Source organism: Mustela erminea, chromosome 1 (assembly GCF_009829155.1).
Source record: "Mustela erminea isolate mMusErm1 chromosome 1, mMusErm1.Pri, whole genome shotgun sequence".
Lineage (NCBI taxonomy): Eukaryota > Metazoa > Chordata > Mammalia > Carnivora > Mustelidae > Mustela > Mustela erminea.
Genome location: NC_045614.1, coordinates 58,367,479 through 58,391,368, shown reverse-complemented (window position 1 = coordinate 58,391,368; position 23,890 = coordinate 58,367,479). Strand labels below are relative to the sequence as shown.

Sequence of the window (23,890 nt, the reverse complement as noted above, 5' to 3'; positions counted from 1 at the left end):
CTAAAACTACAGAACTCGTAGAGGAGATCACAGATCTAAATATCTGTGATATTTAAAAGGTTTCTCAGATATGAGACCAAAACACACACGCAACCAAAGAAATAACAGAAAAACTGGACTGCATCAAAACGTAAAGGCACTATGAAGAAACTGAAAAAACCACCCACAGGATGGGAGGATATATTTGCAAATCATACACCTACTACAGGTCTAGTATCCAGAATACACAAAGAATTCGCTAATAAAAAGACAACCAGAAAAAAAAAAAAAAAAAGACAACCCGAACAACAACAAAAAATGGGCAAATGATAATAACAGACAATTCTCCCAAGAAGATATGCAAATGGCTGAAAACACATGAAAAGATACTCAAACTCAACAGCCAGATGCCAGTCAAAACTACAGTGGGTTACCACATCACACCGCTTGGAAGGCCAGACTGTAAAAGACTGGTGTAAAGGCCAGACTGTAAAAGACTAAGTGTCGTCTAGGATGTGGAGAAAACGACCCCTCAGACACTGCTGGCGAGAAGAGTGCAGCCACTGTGGAGAATTGTCCGGCTGTTCCTTGAAAGGTTAAAAGGAGTTCCCATCTAACCCAGTAATTCTACTGATAGGTATGTCCCCAAGAAAAATTAAAACCACAGTCTACATAAAAAGTTGTACACAGATGTTCAGGCAAGAGTATTCATAACAGCCACAGAGCGAAACAACCCAATCACCCAATGTCCATCAACTAAGAAAATAGTCAATGTACGACTAAACGTTCCATTTTGGAATACTACGTAGCCTTAAAAACCCACAAAGGCTGACACGGGTTACGACACGGATGGACCTTGAAAACACTATGCTCCATGAAAGCCAGGCACCAAAGAGCACAGGATGTGCGGAGCTGTTTATACGAACTGTCTGGAGAAGGCAAATGCATAGAGAAACTAGATGAATGGCTGCTGGGGGCCGTGGGGAGGGAGCGTGGGGGAAACCAGCTGGGGGTGAGGTGTGGCAGCAGGATCACTGTTGATGGGTGAAGGATTTCTTTCTGGGGTGACAAAAATGTTCTAAAATGGATAGTGGTGATGTCTGGGTAACTTTGTGACTAAACAAAAAAAACCCTGAACTGTACACTTTAGATGGGTGAATCATAGGGTATGTGAATTCTATATCCATTAAGCTGTTTTCTTCAAATGTATCATCTTCTGCCTCAGGAACACACTGAGTGGAGACCACACTGTTTCTTAAGTTTTGCTCTTTGGTGCAACACTGTGACTTGTGGAGAGAAACTCCTGCAGACTCCTTAACCCCAGGAGCTATTCCCCACAGGAGAAGAAGACCTCCCAAGTCTGGGGAGCTGGGACCAAGGCTGGGCTCTCATTTAATGGCTGAGAGTCCTGGCACAGAAGGGCCTTCTTAGGGCGGCAAGGGAGGGCACCCAGGAGTGCCCAGGAGGAGCCTGAGGCCTCAAGGTGCTCCTGCAGGAATGGCCTCCCTCTCTCCTGTGCACAAGAAAACAAGACCTAGAGGAAGAGGGGGCAATTTGCACTTTCACAGACCTGCACCAGCTCAACCCCCCTCCACCCCCCACACCATCAAGAAACAGTGCAGGAGAACCGGGGCGGCAGGAAATTTGGAGTCAGCCAACCCTCAGACTTGTGGCCCATTCACGTCACCTCCTGTGTGACCTTATTTCCACCTCCCTGGAAATAAGGTCACCTGCCTACAGAATCGTCAGGATGCTTGAGATTACATGGGGTAACCTATGTAGAGTGCTGTGGACCGTTTTGGGCACAGAGAAAGCCCTCAGTTTCAGAGAACTCCCCCCCTCCTCTTCCCTTTCCTTTCGAGCTCTGAAGGTCAGATACAGTTTTGAAGGGCAAGGAAGGTCAACAGTTCCCTCCAGAAGTAAAGTCTATCGGGAAGCAAGTCAGATGTTGCCCAAACTATGCCAATATTCCAGAAATGTCATCACTTCACATCTTGTTGGGAGCATTGGCTCTGAAGTCCAACACCTTAGATTCAAATCCCAGCCTTATTGCTGAGCTGTATGACCTTGGCCAAGTCCCACATCATGGTGGAGCCTCAGTATCCTCATCTGAACAGTGAGAACACCGATGCCTTCCTCAGTAAGTTGAGATGTGACCAGCAGTGTGCACAGAAGGTGCAAAGAATGGGGCGCCTGGGTGGCTCAGTGGGTGAAAGCCTCTGCCTTCAGCTCAGGTCATGATCCCAGGGTTCTGGGATCAAGCCCCACATTGGGCTCTCTGCTCAGCAGGGAGCTGGATCCCTCCGCCCCCTTCATCTGCCTGCTATTTTGCCTGCTTGTGATCTCTGTCAAATAAATAAATACAATCTTAAAAAAAAAAAAGGTGCAAAGAAGGACCAACTCAGTATATGCTGGCTCTTATTTCTACTGTTGCTAACTGCACATCACTCTCAGCACTACAACAAAATCCCTACCTGCTTCAGGGCTTCGCACCAAAACCCTCATCACTGCAGTCTGGCAGCCGTGGGCAGCCAGAGCCCCCAGCAGCCCTCAGTGAACTCTGTCTAGGGACGCTGGGGCCACGTTTCCCAGGTTTCGGGCGGACCAGAGCTCCATCCCCACTGAGCATGTCCTGAGTTGAGAACCACCTTCCTGGGTACTTTGTCCTGGGTGGGACGGGTCTGAGAGAAGGTACTCTGAGTCCTAAGAGTCTGCTCCTGCAGAAGATGCCAGGCTCCATGGGCATCTGCTGGGCTGGGTGATGTGTGAGAGAGAGGAGCCTGTTAGCAGACCTCCCCAGCAGGGGGTGCCATCAGCCCAGGCTAAGCCTTTCATTAACTCCAGACTGAAGCCGGGCTGGACCAAAGCAAGCACAAGTCCAGCAAAGCTACAGTGTCTATGCGACAGGGGTGCCAGGCTCGCGAGGCACCAGGCTACAAACCAGGATTCCAGAGGCTGCCCAGGCAGCCAGCTCCTCTCACCAACGGCTGGCCTGGCCCTGGAACAAGCTGCCTTCTCCCCAAGAATGCAGAAAACACCTGGGATGATGGTCTTGTCAAGACACCAATACAGGAATTCAAAGAGTGACTACAAGCTGCTTCCACATGAACTTGAACCATGTAAGCAAATCCTAATTCTCTGCCAGAGCAATCACCTGAGAGGTGAGCTGCCCCTGAGCCAGCAGCACAGCTCTGGAACAATCAATGGAGACAAAGCCCTGTCAAGAGCCAGCTAAAGTCCTGGATACAACCCACCATCATTCAGAGGCCAGTCTAAGTGAATCAGCAATTTGGGTTCCTAACTTGGTCTGACTCCAGCTCTGTGCTGAAATACCCATGGGCCTTAGGGTCTCTTTCTAGATTCCTACCACCCCTACTGCCAGGAGCACCCAGTGTAGAATAGGGCTCTGTTCTCCACTGCTCCCTGGCAGGCTTGAAAAGGGCTTCTCGCCACCCCGCTTCATGCCCCAGCACTGTCGGGACTAGGCCCCGGCATTCAAACAGGAGCACAAAAAATCAGAAGAGTGAGAAAACAACCAAGGACCGGGCCCTTGAGAGCTCGGAAGATAGTGTGTTGTCTGGGGCTCACCTGCTCATTTGCAGAGTACTCAGGAGAAAAAGAATCTCAAGAAAGTCCTCTGACCTTGAGCATCATGCAGGCATGTGCCTTCCAGGCCTCAATATCTACCCTTCCCGAAGGCAGGCCTAAGGGGGGTACTAGTGGGGTAAAGGGCAGGCACCAGTGTGGCTCCAGGAAAGTCTGGGACAGAAAATCCTGGTTTTGTTACTGCTTTCATTATCAGAAGGCTCCAGGTCCTCAGCCGATCTTTATGACCAGGAGTTATTCTGCCATTGTTTCTTCATCTAAAACACAAAGCCACGAATACTTACCCCCCACAGCTAATATGAGGATAGAAATTCATATACGTAAGGTCACTCTAGACCAGCCTATCTGACCTTGCCTTTGCTCATTCCAACGGAATGACCAAATCACACCACAATGTTAACCCCAGAAACCATGCAGGAGGCCCTCATATTTAGTTAATAGGTGACTGTTGCCTTTGGTGGCCATGATGGAACGTGACTGATGCATGAACTGCCTGTGAAGACAAGCCACTTTGGCGGGTTGCTCTCAGAATAAACATGATCTCCCTTCACCTCCATCCTGACCCATGACATTATGGGTTGAAAGTGATCCCAGAGGAAAACATGAATCCAGATGGAAGGCGGAAAAGCCCCACAGCCAGCAGGGAGCCACCCTACCTGATGACACAGTTGCCTCGGTTGGATGCAAAGATGACGATGGGGGCAATGGAAGATTCCAGGGCCCGGTGCAGGTAGGTGAAGCACTCGATGTCCAGCATGTGGACCTCATCGACAAAGAGTACACCTGGAACCAGCTCAGCGATGCCCTGATCAATGTACTTATTCACCACCTTGTTAATTTCCCCTCGAAGTTTGTCTAGGAGACAGTAAGAAGACACAGGCAAGGTCAGGTGGGGAAGCAGTCACCTCTTCTCCTCTTCCCCCAGCCCAATTGATCCAAAGCCAAGTTTGGGGCCCACTTAACTGCTAACTATATGACCCCAGGCAGGTTACATCCTCACTTCAGTATCATGATCTGAAAATGGGGATAATCACGGAGAAGTCACAGAACTGGCAGCCTCCCTTGCCAACAGGTTCTGTTAAGCCCTCAAATGGCTTTTACAGTTTTGCGTGTCTTCGCAGAGGCGTGCGTCCCCTGGTCACTCTCCACTTTGCCTTATTACTCACACCCACCCACCCAGGGCCCTGCCACATCCCAGAGACAAGAAGTTGGGGAGCCCTGCGTGAAATGAGTTTTTCTATGTAAATCGTCCTATTCTGCACTCAGCTAGGACAAAGGTTAGGTTAATTAACTTTCAATCAAGTGCCTAGATAGAGGAATCAGGTGCGCACAGAATCCTTTCCGGAAAGCAGCCTGTGAGGAATGCAGGTTTATTATTTTTTTTTAATTTGACAGAGATCACAAGCAGGCAGAGAGAGAGGAAGGGAAGCAGGCCCCCTGCTGAGCAGAGAGCCCGATATGGGACTCGATCCCAGGACCCTGAGATCATGACCCGAGCCAAAGGCAGTGGCTTAACCCACTGAGCCACCCATGCACCCCGAGGAATGCAGGTTTTGAGGAAAGGTCCAACCTGAGAGCTCTAGAGGGATGGTTGTCTCAAGAGTTACAGCTAAGGTCACCGTTCTCGTTCTCCGAGCCGGCCCCTGCACTTCCACGAGAGGGAGCTGCTCCCAAACACAGAGCATGAGAACCTGCTGCTGCATCTCCCACAACCAGGAGGCTGGGATGCACAAAAGAGGAGGTCATGGTGGAAACACAGAAACTACTCTTGGCAACTCTACTAGAAAGGTCTCAGATCACGCCACTGCCTCACATGGAACAGACAACAAAGGCTTTAATATCTCACATTTTAAAGTGACAGAGCTATAGGTGGGGCTTCGAAAAAAGACAGATGTAGCCATTGGGAAGAGAAGCAGGGTACACTCAAGGTCCACAAGGAAGCAGCAACATTCCTGCCAGACTCTGGGAGGTGCCCAGGCGGCGGAGCCAGGCAGGCTGCGAGCGGCCTTGCAGCTGCAGGGTGAGGGGACCGGGGACTGAGTCCGTGGGGCTTCCTGTGCTTGGGAGTGCCTGGCAGGAACCATCCTGCACAGCCGGAGTGACACCATCCCCGTTTCCAAGACCTCGAAGGGACCAGAGATTGCGACAGCCTCCATCTTCAAAGAAGAGAGCAAGGATACTGAATGCACTCAAGTGGGTGTGCCAGCATCCAGGCCAGATGGCACACGGTATGCTCTACCGAGAGCAGCCTAAAGCAGCCGCAGACTGCAAGGGGGAACTCAGGCTCCGAATGACAAGGGAGAAAGAACCGGTCCCAAGGCATTTCCTCAGGCCCGGAAAAGCCTTACACAGTACATCAGAATCCAGGGCCCTAGGTTCTGGTTTTTGCTCACAGGCCTTGCTATTTCTCTTACCTGTGATTTCTGTCTTCTTCGGCTTCATTAGCTGGCCCATCATAGACAGGATGTCTTGTCCCCCCTGCAAAACAGAAGATTCACAGAGTCAGTCCTGCTTTCTGAGGCAGCTGCAGAAGTTTCACTGCCACCATCACCACACTGCTTCCCAATGTCAACCGGACACGGGCTCCTGGGTATGGAGGCCCCAGATACCCTCATGGGAAAGCGTGAGGAGCTTCTAAACACAGAGGAATTTTTAAGAGGCTCCCCTTGGCCTATAAGAAGGAGCACAATTTCTTCATGGGAAGTCCCAGCTCTGTGAGGCCTGCCCCAATCTCCTTCTCCAGCCCGTACCCTCTTCAGATCCCGAATTCCCTGATTAGCACACAGGACCATACTCTTCTCTGAACACCCGTGCTCTTGTACGATTCAGTGCTTCTGCATTCTAGTCCGCCTGCCAGGAAGCACAGTCTCTTTTCTGGGAAGCTCCAGTTGCCCATGAGAGCTCAGGTCAAATGCCCTCATGGAGCATCCAACGCCTACCCTCTGCCAATGCTCTGGTTTCCAAGGGGACGAATGGACTGCTGCAGGAAGCAACTTATCTGTGTTCCCACGCCTCTCCTCTCTAGACTTGACTGCACAGTCACTTTCAGTAAGTCCTGGCCTAGAACGTGGTCAGGAAGCTGACCCTGCAGGATGGCCGGTTGCTAACATGCTCACCACCCACCACGCCCTCCCACCAGCCCCTCCCAGTGTGGTCCACAAGAGGGGCTGTTCTGTCACCTGCCTAGCATTTCGTCAGCCCATTCTGGCCAGGCCCAGAGACAGAGGTGGAGGTGCTCACTAAAAGCTCAGTTGTAAAATGTAGTGAGTGTTTCCTGAGAACCTACAATATCTGATGCTGCAGGGTAGGAACTATTAGGCCTGCTTCACAGAGGAGGAAACTCAAAACCAGAGCGCTCTAAATCACACAAAACCCAGGGACACCAAGCGACTAAACAGCCGAGCTAATTAGTGTCGGAGTGACACAATCCCTGAATCTAAACAAGGTGAAGGCTCCCAGGAGGCTGGCTTGGGGACAGCAGTTCCACACACGGAGGGACCTATTGTCTCCAAAACGATTCTTCAGCAATCCTCTGGCCAGGGCTCTAAGCAGCGAAACACCCAGGAATCAACTTTTCGGTTATAAAGCCTATTCCCTGCTAGTGCAGAGATGGACTCTTTAAGGATGAATAGGAAATCACACTGAAGGACTAGCAGCAGAGGAGAGCTGGGGTTTTACAATCATACATCTCGCAGAGACGTCATAGTCATAGTGTACTTGCCCCACATTCTCCAAGCCAAGGCATAAGGACCCATCCGGTGGGCATAAGGAACAGACACAACTCCCGCTCTGAGCTAAAACACTGAAGATTTGCTAAGCAGGGGGAAAGACACAGCTTTGTCAGGCTTTCAGAAATCCTGCAAAGGGCTCAAAGAACACTCCTGCCCTCCACCGTTAACACCCAGAGAATCCCAGGCGTGAGACCGCTTGCTGGAGGGAAGCCACGGAAGAAGCTGGCTAGTGCAGGGCCAGAGGCTTGGCTGGGATAAGAAACAATACACATGAAATCATCTGTGACTAGAGCATTTGAGTCGGAACAAAAGAGTCCCTCGTAGCTCATGTCGATGTTAATTGCTGAACATTACAGATAGAAAAGGACCGTCTGCCCTAAGAAACAGCAGCAAGACTGACAATTCATTCCCAGAGCTTCCGCGCGCACACAAAAGGGCTCGTGCGCCAGATCACGCCGGCCTCAAAGCGGTACCTGCGGCCGTGCGTTGGCCACATCCAAGTCGTGCAAGGTCACATCCTGGATGATTTCTTTCTTCTTGTGCACATCCCCCTTTGGCAAGGGGACATACTCTTCAGCTTCAAGGTCGAATTCAGTGGCGTAGGTATCACACCTGCCCTGCCTCTACAGAAAGAAAGAAACCTGAGTGCCCGGCGAGCGGTGGCTGCCAAGTCCCCAAATGGCACAGCGCTAAGTGAGATAAAAGTCTCCGTTCCCAGCCACAGGCCTGACAGCCTACTTGACAAACTCCAAGTGCACCCCACGCCCCTGCTGCCAAGAGAAGGAAGCTATCTGCTCATCACTGGGCTCCAAAAACCCAGTTGAAAAACACCCGATACTTTCTCCAAGAATCTTTCCCCCCACTCTCTTTCTTTTAACTGTATGCAATTCCTGATAAAGGGCAAATCCAGTAGATTAACTGGAGACGGAGGGAGCCGTTCAGACTCTTTTGTAGGTGGGTGATTTATCGTATGATATGAAGTATTATGCTCATCCATTAAACAGTGAGGAACACTGTACAGGACACTGAAAATCAGATATAAAAAGAATGCCAACTAATGCAGCATTCCTTTCCACATGCATATATCTTGGGAAGAAAATACCAAAGAGATAAAAGGAAGATTAAACACACTGCACACTTCAATTTGAAAATGACTACAGTTGTTCTGCTTTCTCTGCCGGTACTCCCCCTCTAAACAGGCTTTAGTATTTTTCGAACAGACTGTCTGTTTTAATCATGAGAAGGTTAAAGAATGAAGATAAAGGGAAAGCAAACTTTATTCAACATGGAGGGGCAACTGCTGACCTTCCCTCAGCACCCCCACCAGACGCCAGCCCCTCCCCATACCCCATACCCCCTGAAGATAGCACCCCTACCCCCCCACCCTCCATCACCTAGGCCTCCTCATGCGAACCAGGAGTGGTGTTACCTTCACGGCCCCACTGTTGGCTTCAATGTAGATCACATCTCCAGCCTCTACCCTTTCTTTCTGCAAACTTTCAAAAATGCTGGGGTCCAGCTTAAAAGAAAAAAACAAACAAACCCAAATACATTTAACTCAGGGAACTATAATACATACAGTACCTATTTCTGACATGCTGTAAGGCCCCCTTCCACAAGAGACTTGAGGTAGCTGATGTGTGCGTGTGGACATATGAGACAACTGGCTTTGGGGATGTGTGTCCTAGAGACAGTCGGAGAGTGAGTGCACATAAGGGGAACACAAGGAGAGACCTGTTATCTTCCTTCCTCTTACTCCCGAGGTTGCAAACTGACAAATATGGCTCTGATTGCTTTCGGGTGAGGTCCGCACTATCTGCGTGATCACAGGCCCTATGACCCCTTTTGAGATTGCGCTCCCTACTTCAGCTCCTCTCCTCCTCACCTTGGGTGGGGGTAGAACTGCCCGCATGTGAAGCACCTACTGGAACCTGCTTGCTCTTCGTGGCTGGCACTTGGTGGTCCTCTGATTTTAGACAAGGCTCTCTGAGCCTCAGTTTCCTCATGTGTACAACAGCACCCAGGTGTAAACATCCAGAGGGAAACACAAAGCAAACCTTCTGATCCAAATCTCTGTCTACTCCCCAGGGCCTGCCTGCTTATATCTCCAGGAAAGGAGGGAAGCATATTTCTGACCACAGCTTTTCTTCTGGTTGTCCAAATTCAGGCTACCCTTCATGTTCAATATTCTAAAACAGCATCTTTTGTCAGGACTCAGGATTTGAACATAAGTTTCCGTTAAACTTCAAGGAGAGCTGTTTTTCTCAAACTTTGTATTTATTTTATAATGTGAAAACGACTTGGGCTTTGTCTCAAACAAAATTAGAAAGTAAAAACTCAGGACTCAGTGAAAGAAACCAGACATGAAAGAACACATGCTGTATGATTCCGCTGATACTGAAATGTTCAGAAAAGACAAACACATACAAACAGAAAGTGATCAGTGGTTACAGGGCATGTGGATGGGAATGGGTGCTACTGTCACCAGGCAGGAGGTTTCTTTCGGGGTGATGAAAATGTTCTAAAATTGAAAAAATAAAAATAAAATAAATAAAATAAAATTGGACCGTGGCACTACCTGTGCCATTCTGTAAACAGACTAAAATTCCGAGAGTTGTATGCTCAAGATGGGTGAATTTTATTTAAAATTAAAACTCAAGGGGCACCTGGGTGGCTCAGTGGTTAAGCCTCTGCCTTCGGCTCAGGTCATGATCTCAGGGTCCTGGAACCGAGCCCTGCATCGGGCTCTCTGCTCAGCAGGGAGCTTGCTTCCCCCTCTCCCTCTCTGCCTGCCTCTCTGACTACTTGTGATTTCCGTAAAATAAAAATCAATCAATCAATCAATCAATCAATAAAATTAAAACCCAAAAAGCTGTTAGAGACAGCAATCACAAGAGTAAACCTGGGGCTCTGTGTCATTGGCTGGGCAGGGCCCAGCAGCTTCCTAGAGCATGAGAACAGTGCTTGGTAAGCCCCTGATGTAAGGCCTGGCATGATTGAGGCACACAATAATGATGGCAAGTATGATCATTCTCCTTTGCAATTCAATACCTACACCAAGGATCTGAGCTCCGTTTGTCCAAATACCTTGTACATACGCTCAAAGTAGCTAGAAGTACTCATTTGGGAAGAAAAAAAAATTCGTTTTCTCCCTTAGGTTATCTTCTTGAAGAAAGTGTGCAAAGCATCCCGGTGGAGAGCTGGAATGTAAACTGTGTGCCTTACTTCAGCTCTCCTACACTGGGGAGTATTTCTTTTTTTTTCCTCAAGCATTTTAATATCGGTTAATTTCCCAAATGAATTGACTGAAGATGTAATTACTGGAAAAGCGGCAGATCCTACCAAGAAATCTAATTAATACAGAATGGGAGAGATGAGGGGGAGGTTTAAAAGAGATATTTGCAGAGGCAAGCTCCTGAGATGGAAACCCTGTTAGGAAAAAGAAAAATGACCCTCTGAAGAAGTGACATTTTTATGATCTCCATAAAGCAGTGACCAAGAAACCACCTTAAAGAATCAAAGAACCATAAAATCCATAAAAAAACATTAAAAAAGGAGAGTGAAGATGGAGAAATTATATGGTCAATCTACCACAGTTCGCAGAGGGGCAAACGGAGGCCCAGAGAACTCCATGGACTCCCAAAGGTTCCCCAGCAAGTTGGAGGGTGGACAGCATAATGGCTGGGACTCGGACAGTCCGCTCTGCCACTTAACCAGCTATGCAAGCCTAGGATAAGCGCTCAACCTCCTGATGAGGCCTCGGTTCCTTCATCTGGAACATGAGGGAAATTACACACACAGCACACATACATGTAGAAAGCTAGACATGACAACAGACTAAATATCTGTTAAAGCACTTAGCCTGGGCCTGGCACACCCAGCAAATAAGAGCTGAGATGCTATTATAATTACTATGATATTTTTTTTTGTAAATAAGGCAAAGCCTAGGGGTGCCTGGGTGGTTCAGTGGGTTGAGCCTCTGCCTTCGGCTCAGGTCATGATCTCAGAGTTCTGGGATCGAGCCCCACATTGGGCTCTCTGCTCAACAGGAAGACTGCATCCCCCCGCTCTGCCTGCCTCTCTGCCTACTTGTGATCTCTGTCCGTCAAATAAATAAATAAAATATTTTTAAAAATAAATAAATAAATAGATAAGGCAAAGCCTACAATCCCAATTGTGGCGTTTCTCTAACTGAAGGCTCTCACAATAACATCAAAAGTTACCACTTCTCAGATAACTAGGCGCTACCCCAAAGCTACAACTTCTATATCCTTCTAAGAACACTATAAGATAGGCAATCATTATCCCCATTTAATGGATAAAGAAACTACTGCTCAGAGATTAAGTCACCTGCCAAAAGCCACACTGGTGTCAGCAGCACAGCCTGGTCTCCCTTTCAGACTTTGCTGCACACTCCAAACCACACTCCTCCCCTCACTGGGCGCCCCTATACCCAAGGCTGACAGGACAAGTGTCCGAGGAGGGTGATGGAGGACCTCTCACACCGCCACCACCAGGGCTTCTCCACAAAGCTCTGGCTGAGCAGAGTCAACTGAGGCCACTAAAGTTTCTAGGCCCTGACACATAAAAGGAACTGCAGTCAGAATTCTGTGTTTGGTCTCTTGGGATGTCCATCCGCCATCTGTTCTACAACTCTTACCAGATGACTCAATGCTGCTTCTTTCTGTGAGCATGAACATTAATCCGCAGGTTCAGAGACAGAGCCAGGGCCTTTGATACATGGTCAAATTATGGAATACAGGATGGCAAAAGGTAGACACGACTAGCCACACAGCTCACGTTTTAACTTACTGCATCCTAGGAGTCAATGAGAAAAGTAAGAGCTATCCTGACTGGGTCTTCTTGTGTACTCACCCTGTTCTAGGTAGTGCTTAATACACGTAACATCCCCAAACAGCCCTCTGACGTATGATCACCCAGACCATACAGAGAAAAGTGAGACACAGAGAGGTTACATCACTTGAACAAGGCCACACAGTGCCAAGAGATTCTGAGGCAAGACAAGAGTCCACACACAGGTACTCACTTTCAACTGCTTGGTTCCTTTGGCTGTTTTAAGTCCTATGATCACATGGCTAATGGTTTTGCCGTACCCTCCCATGGGGTTCTCTGTCTCACACGGAGTCAGCTCTGTGACTTCGCCTTCATAAACCTCCTTGGTCTCCTTTATCCGCAGCCCTGGAAGAGATGGCAGGTGAGCCCTGGTGAAGCACAATTCTCTCTCCTTACTCAATAGCCTTTTTAGCCACAAAACTTCCGTGTCACCAAGACACCAGCCTTACTAATGCCCACTCAAGGGTATCCCTCTGGGGAGAAAAACACTGCAGACATAAACGTAACCTGGAGGAGCTCTTCAGAATGTGGAAAAAAATGTATTTCAACTTTCCAAAAGGACTTTCTAGGTTCAAATCTAGAACTACAGAGACAAGCTAGCATTCTCAAATGCTCAAATGCTTGTTTCTGACATCGGCTACACTTCCACAGGGATGAAATTCAGCTTTAGTCTTTAACCCAGTCTCTGAACCCAAACCCTTCTACTCCACTAGAGCAGTGGCCTCCTATGCCCTCGTTTCCTGCCAATTTTGACTCTCGAAAAAAATTTAAAACCAATGGAGTAACTACCCACATCCTTGCGACACAATCAGGCCTAAGCTAGGTATAGTTAGAGGTCCGTGCCAACAGCAAGTGATATGTGACCTGCCCGGTGCCCCAGGCCTTTGGCTGACCCTCAGGGCACACCCAAAGAAAGACCCAGTTTGTCATTCCATATTTGCAATGGGTTGGTTGTTTTACAAGTTTTCCAAGGCCACAATTTCCAAAGCAAACCCTCAATAATAAAGCACAATTTTCAGATTAGAATATTAACAGCAAAGGCAAATGTCTCTCCTTGTTCTAAACATCAAGAACATTAGCTGTTCAATAAATGTTGTCAGACAAACTAAGAACTATTAGCAAATTGATTTTTTTAAACTTTTTAAATTTATTTTTCGGGGGTGGAGAGAGAGAGAGAGAGAGCGTGCACAAGCAGGCAGAGAGGCAGGCAGAGGCGGAGAGGGAAGCAGGATCCCTGCTGAGCAAGGAGCCCCATGCAGGACTCGACCCCAGAATCCTAGGATCATGACCTGAGCCGAAGGCAGTGGCTTAACTGACTAAGCCACCCAGGAGTCCCAGAAAATTAATTTTTAGAACAAGATCTCAGTGCCTTTTTATGAAATGTTTTCACTGCTTGAAGTACTTCCCTCCATTTTGGCTTTGCCAACTCCCCAGTTCAAATACCTACTCCTTTCTTTCTTCTTTCTTTCTTTCTTTCTTTCTTTGACAGAGAGAAAAAGCACAAGCAGGGGGAGCAGCAGGCAGAGGGAGAGGGAGAAGCAGTGGGGCTTGATCCCATGACCCCAGAATCATGACCTGAGCCAAAGGCAGACACTTAAAAGACTGTGCCACCCAGGCGCCCCCAAATACCTACTCCTTCTAGAAAGCCTGCCTGACACACCTTCTTCCTTACCCTCCAGATGACTCCCATGGCAACCTGTGCCTCCTACCCAGCACTCATACATGGGACTGCTGGCACTCAGGAAACCCGACTCTCGTTCTGCTAGACTGTCAACAACAGCCACACATGTAAATGAATGAATGGAGGAAGTTACTTGAGGGGGTGGGAGGTGTCATCAGGCAGAACATCTAGCACCCAAGAAATATGTCTACAGATACTTCCGCACATCCTCTGTAATGAGCTCTCTAAGGAGGCTGCCAGGTGATGCAACAGCCCAGGTCCACCATAACACCCCCAACCCTAAAACCGAGGTCTAGTCTGGATCAAACCTATCTGACTCCTCCAAAGTAAACACAGACATGTCCCTGCTCACTGGTGCAGAGGGACAGGGAGGAGTGACTGGAGGGGACACAAGAAGCTTCGGGAGTGCTTTTTTTAAAGAGCTTCTCAAGTTCTAATGTGTCTCTTGATCTCAGTGCTGGTTACATGAGTGTGTTGACTTTATGAAAACTCACTGAACTAAACATCTATGACTGTGGTTTTGTGTGTGTGTATGTGTGTGTGCGTGTGTGTGTGTGTGTGTACACACCCATACGTATATATTACGCTTTAATAATATGCTAAAATAACAAAAAGAAGATTGGGTTTGTCTAACAAAGCAATGATAATTAACAGTAAGTAAAGGTTTCCTTACAACAAGTAAACAAATGTATACCACTGAACACCGCTTCTCCGAAAACACATGTGCACACAGAAGCTCTCCCAAATTCCCAAAGTCTCGGTGTCAAGGGACACAAAATGCTTTTCTCCAAAACCACAGAAGTATTTCAGGTAAGTTAGCCAATAAATCTGTTTTCCAAGGACTCTACATCAAAAGAAAATCATTTTCTTTTTTTAAAAATATTTTTATTTATTTATTTGACAGCGAGAGAGAGCAGAAGCAGGCAGAGCAGCAGGCAGAGGGAGAGGGAGAAGCAGGCTTCCCTCTGAGCAGGGAGCCCAAGACGCAGGGCTCGATCCTAGGACCCTGGGATCATGACCCGAGCCGAAGGCTGAGGCTTAACTCGCTGAGCCACCCAGGCGCCCCAAGAAAATAATTTTCAATCACTGTACTTGCCATCAATCCAGAGGCAAGGAGGGAAACATCCTTGAGTCAAACTAGTTGAAGATGCATCCAGAAGGAGTCCCTACATTTAAGGAAAGCTGCAGGCCACACCAGGAGACGCACACTATAAACCTCTAACTGTGGCGGCCTGCACAAGCGGCCTTCCCACCCATTCTACAGAGGGCACACGTGTCACTGCCTCATTTCATCCTATACTGGAATCGTGAGGATGAGAGGAGGGGCCAGGACATCCCAACCCAGCCCTGTGAAAACAACCAGAGTCAGCACTCCTATGTCCTTTTACAGATTTGACAGAGGGAGGTCAGCTCTAAGAGATGGAGTCAAGGGTCCTTTCCTCCCTCATGGTAGACTCCAGACTAGAGTCCAAGTCTTTGGCTCTGACACCAGCTTCTTCCCACCAGGCCACACCACATCACACCACACCACAGGGCCCGAGTGGTTGACAACCTTTCCCACAACACTTGGCTCTGTCCTTTCCCCTTCAGGTAACATGTGCCCACTGACCTCAGGAGGCCCTTTCTGCCAGTCCCTGGGTGTGAGCCTAGTCTCCATCTAATTTATGCTTTGCCCAAAGGAAAAAACAGAAATGTAAGGGAAACCCATAGTTAAAAATATATAAAGACACATATCAACCAAGCTATCATACAAACCCTTATTTGTATCCTGATTCAAATAATAATTAAAAATTTTTTCAAAAAAAAAAAACCACACTAACACAGGACAACTGGAAATCTGAATACTAAGTAGGTATTTGATGACATCAAGGAATATATTGTTCATTTTTTCTAGGCATTGACAGTGGTACAGTGGGGTTTTCTGTAAGTCCTCATTTTGTAGAGATGCATGGGGAAATATTTATGGATGAAAAAGGTTTGCAATTAACTTCAAAGGATCTGGGAGGGGAATGATGGGGGCTATAGATCACTCAAGATTAAGTATGAGCTGAAGCCTGGTGATGGGACCAGGAGGGAAGGTCATCACTTGACTCCTTTTTGTACATTTGAAACTTACCAACCTAAAAGAAAAAAGCAATGAAATACTGTTCTACAACCTACAGTTAAAAGCTAACCATGTGAGCTTGTGAGGATATAGAAGAGCAGGAAGGTTTCCACTGCAAATAGAGGTGTAAACTGATACAAATACTTTAGACACAAGATGGTATCATCTCCTAAAGTTGAAAACATGGATACCTTATATTCCTGGAACTCCGCCCCTTAAGGTATATATGCATCAGGTATGGGCATGCTATGTGCAACAATCCTGATGAATCTCACACACCATCCCACAGACCACCTAGTACCCAAGTATTTTGGAAAAGTTATTTTATGGAAAAGAAGTCAAGCACAGAATATATACACCTATACCTCCTGATTACATATATGAGGTTCAGAAACAGGCATGACTACTATAATTTTAGAAGCAAGACAGTCATTAATTTGGAAAAGGAAGGATGGAGATTGGGGGTGGACACAAAGGGTACTTGGGGTATTGGCAATTCTCTTTCTTGAATGGGTGCTGACTGCAGGGGTTTTCAGTTTATGATAATTCACTGAGCTATATACACTTATGATCCACGCACTTTTTTGTTATGTACACACAAAATGACCAAGTCACTTTAAAAAAGAAAAATTTAAGTAATACTAGTGAGACCTGGCAAAGGAGGAACACTGATGGCTCACATTTAGAAAACAGTATTCTACAGCTCAGCTGGAGTCTACATCATGGTTCTCTCACCCTCCAGCATCACGACAGGCCTCTACAATTCTTCAGGCCCTGGCTGGACGTGGACCATTTGCCTCTGAATCTCAGGGGTTGGGACTGCCATCATCATTCATTTCAAGCTCCCCCAGTGATTCTAATGTCCAGCCACAGCTGTAAATCACTCATTTTAGGAGTAAAAAACTCCATCCTACACACAATGTAGGGCTGTAAACTGCTTCTGATGACAGGTGGCCCAGATAGGGTTCAGGTGTGCTCACCACCAAGCCACCTCTGTTCCGATATGGAAACAGCCCAATGGCACAAAGAAACAAGGCCAACGGTGTCCGACACTCTCGATCACTTCCCACTTTTAAACGTGCTTGTTATCTTATTACTGGGTCGGTTACCTTCTTTCCCCAGAAACCCAACCACGACAAAGGCTCTGAGATGTTAAAGTTAAGGAGACGTTCTGCTCTACCTTCATTCAATCTGATAGCCTACAAATGGAAGTTTTGGAATGGCCCCAAAAGAGAGGCTGTTTCATTCCTGCCTTTCCAAATTCTTAGTTCCTAAACATCAAGACAAAAATTTCTAAAACCTACATGAATATATCAGAAGACTGTGACATACTCAGAAAATTCTATACTTTTAAAATGAACTTTTTTTTTTTTAATCAAAACTTTTATATCCCACAGAGATAAATGCCTTCCAATGGAATGCTCCCTCTATTTCCTGTTAATGACCATGACATGAAATTCCTTGAGTGGGGAAGAAAGGCATTCCCATCTCTCACTAGTCCCCGTATTTGTTTAGAAGTCGCTGTGTGCTGACAAGCAGGCAGGGGATGTGGTTGACGGACAATGAAAGCGGCTGTTAGCCAGGGCAGGGGCCGAGCTGGCGCTATCTCTGGCAACGGCAACACAAATGACACAGGTTTCATCTGCTGGCTCAGGTTTCTAAATCCCTGACAGGGACCTTCATCACGTCAAGGAAACAGCACAGACTCCTTGCTTTTTATTTCTGGTCAGCTTACCGCTTCCTCCCCACCCCTCTGCCAACTTCACAGGAATTCAAAGGCAGAGGAAGATGGGCAGGGTTCCTTTTTGAAGACAGTCAATGGCCTGCCTTTTTATTCTGTGGCAGGATCAAGAAATTCTCTTTACCTCACTGCCATCAAAAGAACTGCACTGCCCCCTCCCCTCAAAAATCGCGGATCACAAAGCAGATGCCCAGGAAATGCACCTCTATTTTTTCCAATTTAAAAGCATTAAAGTTACTTTTAAGTGACCTAAACACATGCACTTATGTAAAAGTCAGTTTTGTCAGATTGTTGATGTCCGAAAAATACTTTTCAGTAAATAAAAATACATTTTAGATGTACTCTGATAATTGAGTCAGTTCTAGTATCTTACAGTTTATCTCATGAACTAGTAGTTGAACAAAATCTTTAGCACATGTTCACGGAGTTTTTTTGTTTTTTAAAATTTTATTTATTTATTTGACAGAGAGACACAGCGAGAGAGGGAACACAAGCAGAGGGAGCAGGAGAAGGAGAAGCAGGCTTCCCGCCCAGCAGGGAGCCTGATGCGGGGCTCGATTCCACCCTGGGATCATGACACGATCATGATAAGATCATGGTAAGCCAAAGGCAGACACTTCACCACTGAGCCACCCAGGTGCCCTGCTCACGAGTTTTTAAAAAGGACTCAGAAAGATTTTAAATCCTGAAAAGGGTCTTGCGAGCCATGTCCACTGTTACTGCATATATGATGCAAGTTCAAAGACAGTAAGACACGTTAAGAACACTGGCTGAACCTCACAAACATGAACACTGCTCAAAAAGCTACACCTGCAGTAGGTTCCATTTAGATAAAAGGTAAGGGGCAAAATTCAGCCCCACTGCCATTACGCACTGACGCACACAGAAGCGCAAACACACAGTTCTGGCACCCGCGGGCTGGCGTGGGAGAGGTGAGGGGCTATGGCCAGCCAGGGCCTGGCAACAGCTGCGTGCTGGCCCTGCTCTGTACCACGAGCTGACTGGTGACTGTGTTTACCTCATAATTAATAAACTACATGTGTGCTGCACCTACTTTTCTATATGTACATGGTATTTCAGTTTAAAACAGCCACCAAAAAAAAAAAAAAAAAAATGCAGTGTTTCCAGTAACAAAGATTTCCAGCAAGGAATATTTTGCAGTTTAAAAAACCCCATATCTACATAACACAAAGCTTAGCCTCCAGACATGGCTCACAATCCCTCTAGCTTAGAACAAGAGCCCCACACTGGGGTGCTTGCAGGGACCCAGTGAATGTCCAGGAGCAGCACAGACCCCCCCGGGGCCAAGCCAGCTCTGCCAAGGAGCACCTCTCAGCCCCAACCTGGCTCAGCCCCAACCTGGCTATCACTCACTGTGTGGGAATGAACGCTTCTCTCCAAAAGCCAGAAAGGAGGATTTTATAGGACATTCCCCAACTTCTAAACACTGGCAACTAACTCCAACTCAGTGGGGCGCCTGGGTGGCTCAGTCCTTAGGTGTCTGCCTTCAGCTCAGGTCATGATCCCAGGGTCCTGGGTTTGAGCCCCGAATTGGGTTCCCTGCTCAGCAGGGGCCTTACTCTCCCTCTCCCGCTCCCCTGCTCGCGCTCACTCTCTCTCTCTCTCTCTGTCAAATAAATAAATAAATAAAATCTCCAAAAAATTTTTTTAAAAAATAAAAGCCCTGTGTAAACCAAAGTATATCTATTACCAGACACACACTGAGGGCTATCTTTAGCTAAAGGCTTCTGTTTTCTACCAGCTTTATAGTCCATCCCCTTTTCTCATTCGGAAAAACTTTACTAAGCATTCACTCTGTGCCAGGAACTGGGGCTGCAGTGGATATTCTATCCACAGCAGACATTTAATAAATACCCAATCTGCTCCTCTCCATTCTTTCCCACCCCCCAACATGGCCACCTCTCTTTCTTACACACCATCTAATCCTTCAGGAAATTCTGTCAGCTCTACATCCCACTACATCCAGAATCTGACCACTTCTTATCACCTCTGCCATCACCACCCTGGCCCAAGGCCCCACCATCTGCTCAGACTCCTCACAGTCTCCCTGCTACCCGCCTCACTCTCCTCACTGTCCACTTTTCCATCCCCCAGCCAGCGGGATTCTTGGACAACCGAAACTACTCTCCAACTGCTTTTCCTTTCACTCAGTGAAAAATGCAAAGCCCTAATCATGGCCTCAGGCCCTACATGATCGTACCCCTGACCTAGACTTTAGCAGTCTCAAGGCAAGGATTGTGGGCTAGACAAATCTACTCTTTCTTACTTTCCTCATTTCCTCGAAGTTTTCTAGCAATTTTCCTTCTTAAGAATGTTTACCTTGAAAAAAAAAAAAAAAAAAAAAAGAATGTTTACCTTGGGGGCACCTGGCTGGCTCAGTTGGTGAAGTGTTTGCCTTCAGCTCAGGTCATGACTAGGGTCCTAGGATTGAGCCCCGAGTCAGACTCCCTGCTCAGCAGGAAGTCTGCTGCTCCCCCTACCCACCTCTCAACTTGTGTTCTCTCTCTCACACCTTCTCTCAAATAACTAAAATCTTTAAAAAAAAAAAAAAAAAAGACTGTTTACCTTGTTTTGACAACCAAAGGGCCTGGAAAACTGTACAGGCACTCTGACAAGTGTTCATAACCCATGACTCAGCAACTGTATCCTAAAGACGGACGCCCTCGTATGCAGACAAACATCACGTAGTTTCTGATATCTTAGAAGGAATAAGCTATTTCTACATAGATATGAGGGAAGCTGGGATTTTCCCAGAGCTAGTCCAACAAAAATGGGGCAAGGAGACTGACCCAGACATCATGGCTGACAAGAAGTAAATATTTGGGAAAGGCCATTTTTTTTTTCACAGCAGATCTTCATAGCATGGACTCCAGAACCAGACACAGGATCAGACTGTAGTCCTGCTACTTACTAGGTGGGTGACTGTAGACAAGTCATTTAACTTCTTGAAACTCTGTTTCATCAGATGCAAAATGAGTCAGAGAGCTTTCTCTTGGGGAACAAAAGGCTATAATCAATGTTGGAGGGGCCTGGCGTATAACAAGCACTTGATATGGTTGCCCCCAGCCCCACGAGGGTGGCACCATAAGCCTGAAATCTCTGCCTGTCCCCACATGGTTTCTGCGCTCTCTGACAGGCCACAATTCTGGCTCGATATCCAGGATCAGGGGCATTCCAGCATCACGACACACAAAGCTTTTGGCTTAAGTCCAAGCCTTTTCAGTGGACAGTCATCTCTAAAAGCATAAGGCTGCCAGGAAAATCTGACTTGTTTTCTAAAAAATCACTTCACAGCCACATGTATTTTGTCAGGTGAGAAACCCCAGCCCCAAGCCAGGGTCCACATTTGCCAACTGCTAAAGTGCTTCAGTTAGAAAAGTTGGGTACTTGTTTGGCTTGCAAAGATAACACTAATGGTGCCAAAAGAAAAATGGTAGTACAACAAATAAAAGTCATAAAGGCATTCATACAACAAAGCGGCTTCAGAGCACTGGGCAAGTGAGAACTCTTGCCACAGACGCAATACTCACCAATGGCTCTGCGGAAGTTCTCCATCAGCACCTCCGTCTTCTTGATCTCCGTGGAGTAAACTTCACTTCCCACCATCGGGCAGAAAGGGACCTTACTACCCAGCTCCTGAGCAATAGCCAGAGCTAGAGCTGTCTACAGAAAAAGTGGAAATGCACTTGTTTTACATTCTTGAAAATAGAATAATTCAGAAACATATGCTATTAAAAAATATGAACCAGGAAAAACTGAAAATCTAGTCCTAATTGTAACATCATTTGACGTGTTTCACACAATAAATGCTGAAAGACTTCTATGGACAGGCAATTTATAACCCAAATGGCATCTTTAATCATCCCTGTAATTACAACAGTTAACACTCACTGACACTTATAGCGTGGCCCCAACTCTAAGTACTTCACGTGACCCTCTACTCACCCTACGAAGTAGACACTAAACTCTCCCCACTTTACAAATGAGGAAACGGAGGCATGGGAGAGATTAAATAACACATCCTGGGAACCATAATCTAAAAATGGCAGACTGGGAACTTGAAGTCTGGCAGTAGGTTCCAGAGATTATGTTCCCGTAGTAATCAGTAGTCTTCTAAAACACTTTCCTCAGTATCAAAACAGGGCCCTGTCCTAATTGCTCCAAACACTAATCCAGGGTGGTTTTTATAGGCACAGGACACCAACCTCCAGCCCATCAGAAAACCACTAATCAAAGAATGAATCACATGGCATTCACTTTGTATTAAGTGGCTCACACACGGTGAAGGATGACATGGGAGCTAAGTTCTGAAGTTATGAGCTGGTCCTAGGTTACACTTGAACATGTCCTTATAAACTACAAACTGATTTTTAGTCAGAGAGCTACAGTTGGCAGATGCTAAACACAAGCAGACTTAAGAGTTCCATGGTCATGTATCGAGTATGAAAATCCAAATTGTTAGAGCTTGTACAGGACAGGGAAATGCCACAGTGTCTGAATGCCTATTTTCATCTTTGCTCAACTTTGTGTTCTGTGTCTCTCTCTGCCAAATAAATAGATTAATAATCTTTAAAAAAAAAAAAAAAAGGAAAGGAAAAAAAAGCATTAACAGGCAGGGCAAAAACTGGGTTGTAGTCCTCATTCTGCAACTAATTTTCATGATGACCCTGGGTACATAGCAAATCTCTGGTGCTCTGATTTCCCCACCTGCCAAATCGAAGTCCTAGCTTAAGTCATGTAAGTCCCCAATCAGTCGCCCACAGCCTGGTTCTGTTTCACCCTGCTGAGTCTCATACGTGTTTTTAAACTCAATTTGTTGCCCGGTTTTTAATGTTGGGAAATTTCACATAAAAATCCAGGTATTTGCTTCTTTTGAGGAATGAGGTCTGGCCACAGTGAGCACTCATTACCATGTCGTGGCACCTGGTGTGGGCCTCTGGAACAGCTGCCACCTTGGGTGAGGGCAGGCGACTCTGGCCTCTCTCGTGCTTGTACTCAGGCACTTCCCTCACCCCCATGACCTGAGAGGGAATCTGAGTTTGTGCCCTTGAGGCCGACACCTCTAAAACTGTTATTCTCTGGGATTCTAAAAGCAAAGAGAAAGTCTCTGGAGCGTGACAGGGTACAGTGTGAGAAGCAGACTCTAGTACCACATCTACCTTCTATCCAAACCCACCACCTTCTCAGCTGCTCCTCTCTCACCCAGGTTATCTCCACAGGCCCTGCCTCCACACCTTCAACTGTGAACTTCGAAGACAGAAACTATATCTAGTTCAATGGCATCCCCCCCATCCTCCACCTAATACAGAAGAGATGATCAGTATCCTCCCACTAAAGTAAGACAACTACTTGGTTAAGAAGTGCTTCAGGTGTGTCTAGTTTCTTCCATTTAATGGTTCCCAGAAGGTAGGTATACAATATAGCTACTACACCCACATCTGTGCTAGATGGTGCTTGATCACGTGCATGAGGCCTCACTGAATCCTCCCAACTAGCCTATGAACTTGATGATCTAGTATTTGATATTGTATTTGATATCTGATATTGTATTTGATAGATTTAGAAAATGAAACACACAAACAACTCTCCCAAAGTCAGTTACCAAGCAGCAAAGCCAAGATGCAAACCCCACGCCCCAAGACACAATTTCTTTGTGAGCACCCCTACGTAAGTGGCAAGTGGCACACAAAAAAGAGCCTGTTGCCAAAAGAAGTCTGAAGAAACCTATTTTCAATCTGATCTGAACATCTCCTTTCTCCAGGGCCCAAATATAAAGCCCCATTATTAATAACGTGAGGTCCTCAAGAGTGGATTTTCCATACGAACCATATATTTGCAGCTCTAGAACAAGCATATTTCTGCCTGCCACTTAGTTAAGCTGCCTGAACCATGGGTCCCATAGCGCACTGTAAAGTAGGAGAGTTACCTACCACACACCTTCATACACATGGAAAGGGACTACAGTGCTGAGAACTTCTCTTATTTCCTAGGAGGAAAATGCTACAATATTACAAAAGGAACAAAGGGATTGGGAGGGAGACAAACCATAAGTGACTCTTAATCTCACAAAACAAACTGAGGGTTGCTGGGGGGAGGGGGGTTTGGGAGAAGGGGGGGTGGAGCTATGGACATTGGGGAGGGTATGTGCTATGGTGAGTGCTGTGAAGTGTGTA

General features: G+C 46.7%; 1 protein-coding gene across 1 annotated transcript in view; it reads right to left on the bottom strand.

The window, feature by feature from the left end:
- RUVBL1 (RuvB like AAA ATPase 1) overlaps positions 1 to 23,890 on the bottom strand; it is a 44,044-nt gene that overhangs the window by 11,151 nt on the left and 9,003 nt on the right. The window contains exons 3-8 of the mRNA XM_032337236.1: positions 21,248 to 21,380; positions 12,364 to 12,515; positions 8,746 to 8,835; positions 7,790 to 7,939; positions 6,000 to 6,063; positions 4,242 to 4,440 (exon numbers count right to left, since the gene is read on the bottom strand). Of these exons, the coding sequence (XP_032193127.1) occupies positions 4,242 to 4,440; positions 6,000 to 6,063; positions 7,790 to 7,939; positions 8,746 to 8,835; positions 12,364 to 12,515; positions 21,248 to 21,380 (788 nt within the window). The remainder of the gene's footprint in view (positions 1 to 4,241; positions 4,441 to 5,999; positions 6,064 to 7,789; positions 7,940 to 8,745; positions 8,836 to 12,363; positions 12,516 to 21,247; positions 21,381 to 23,890) is intronic.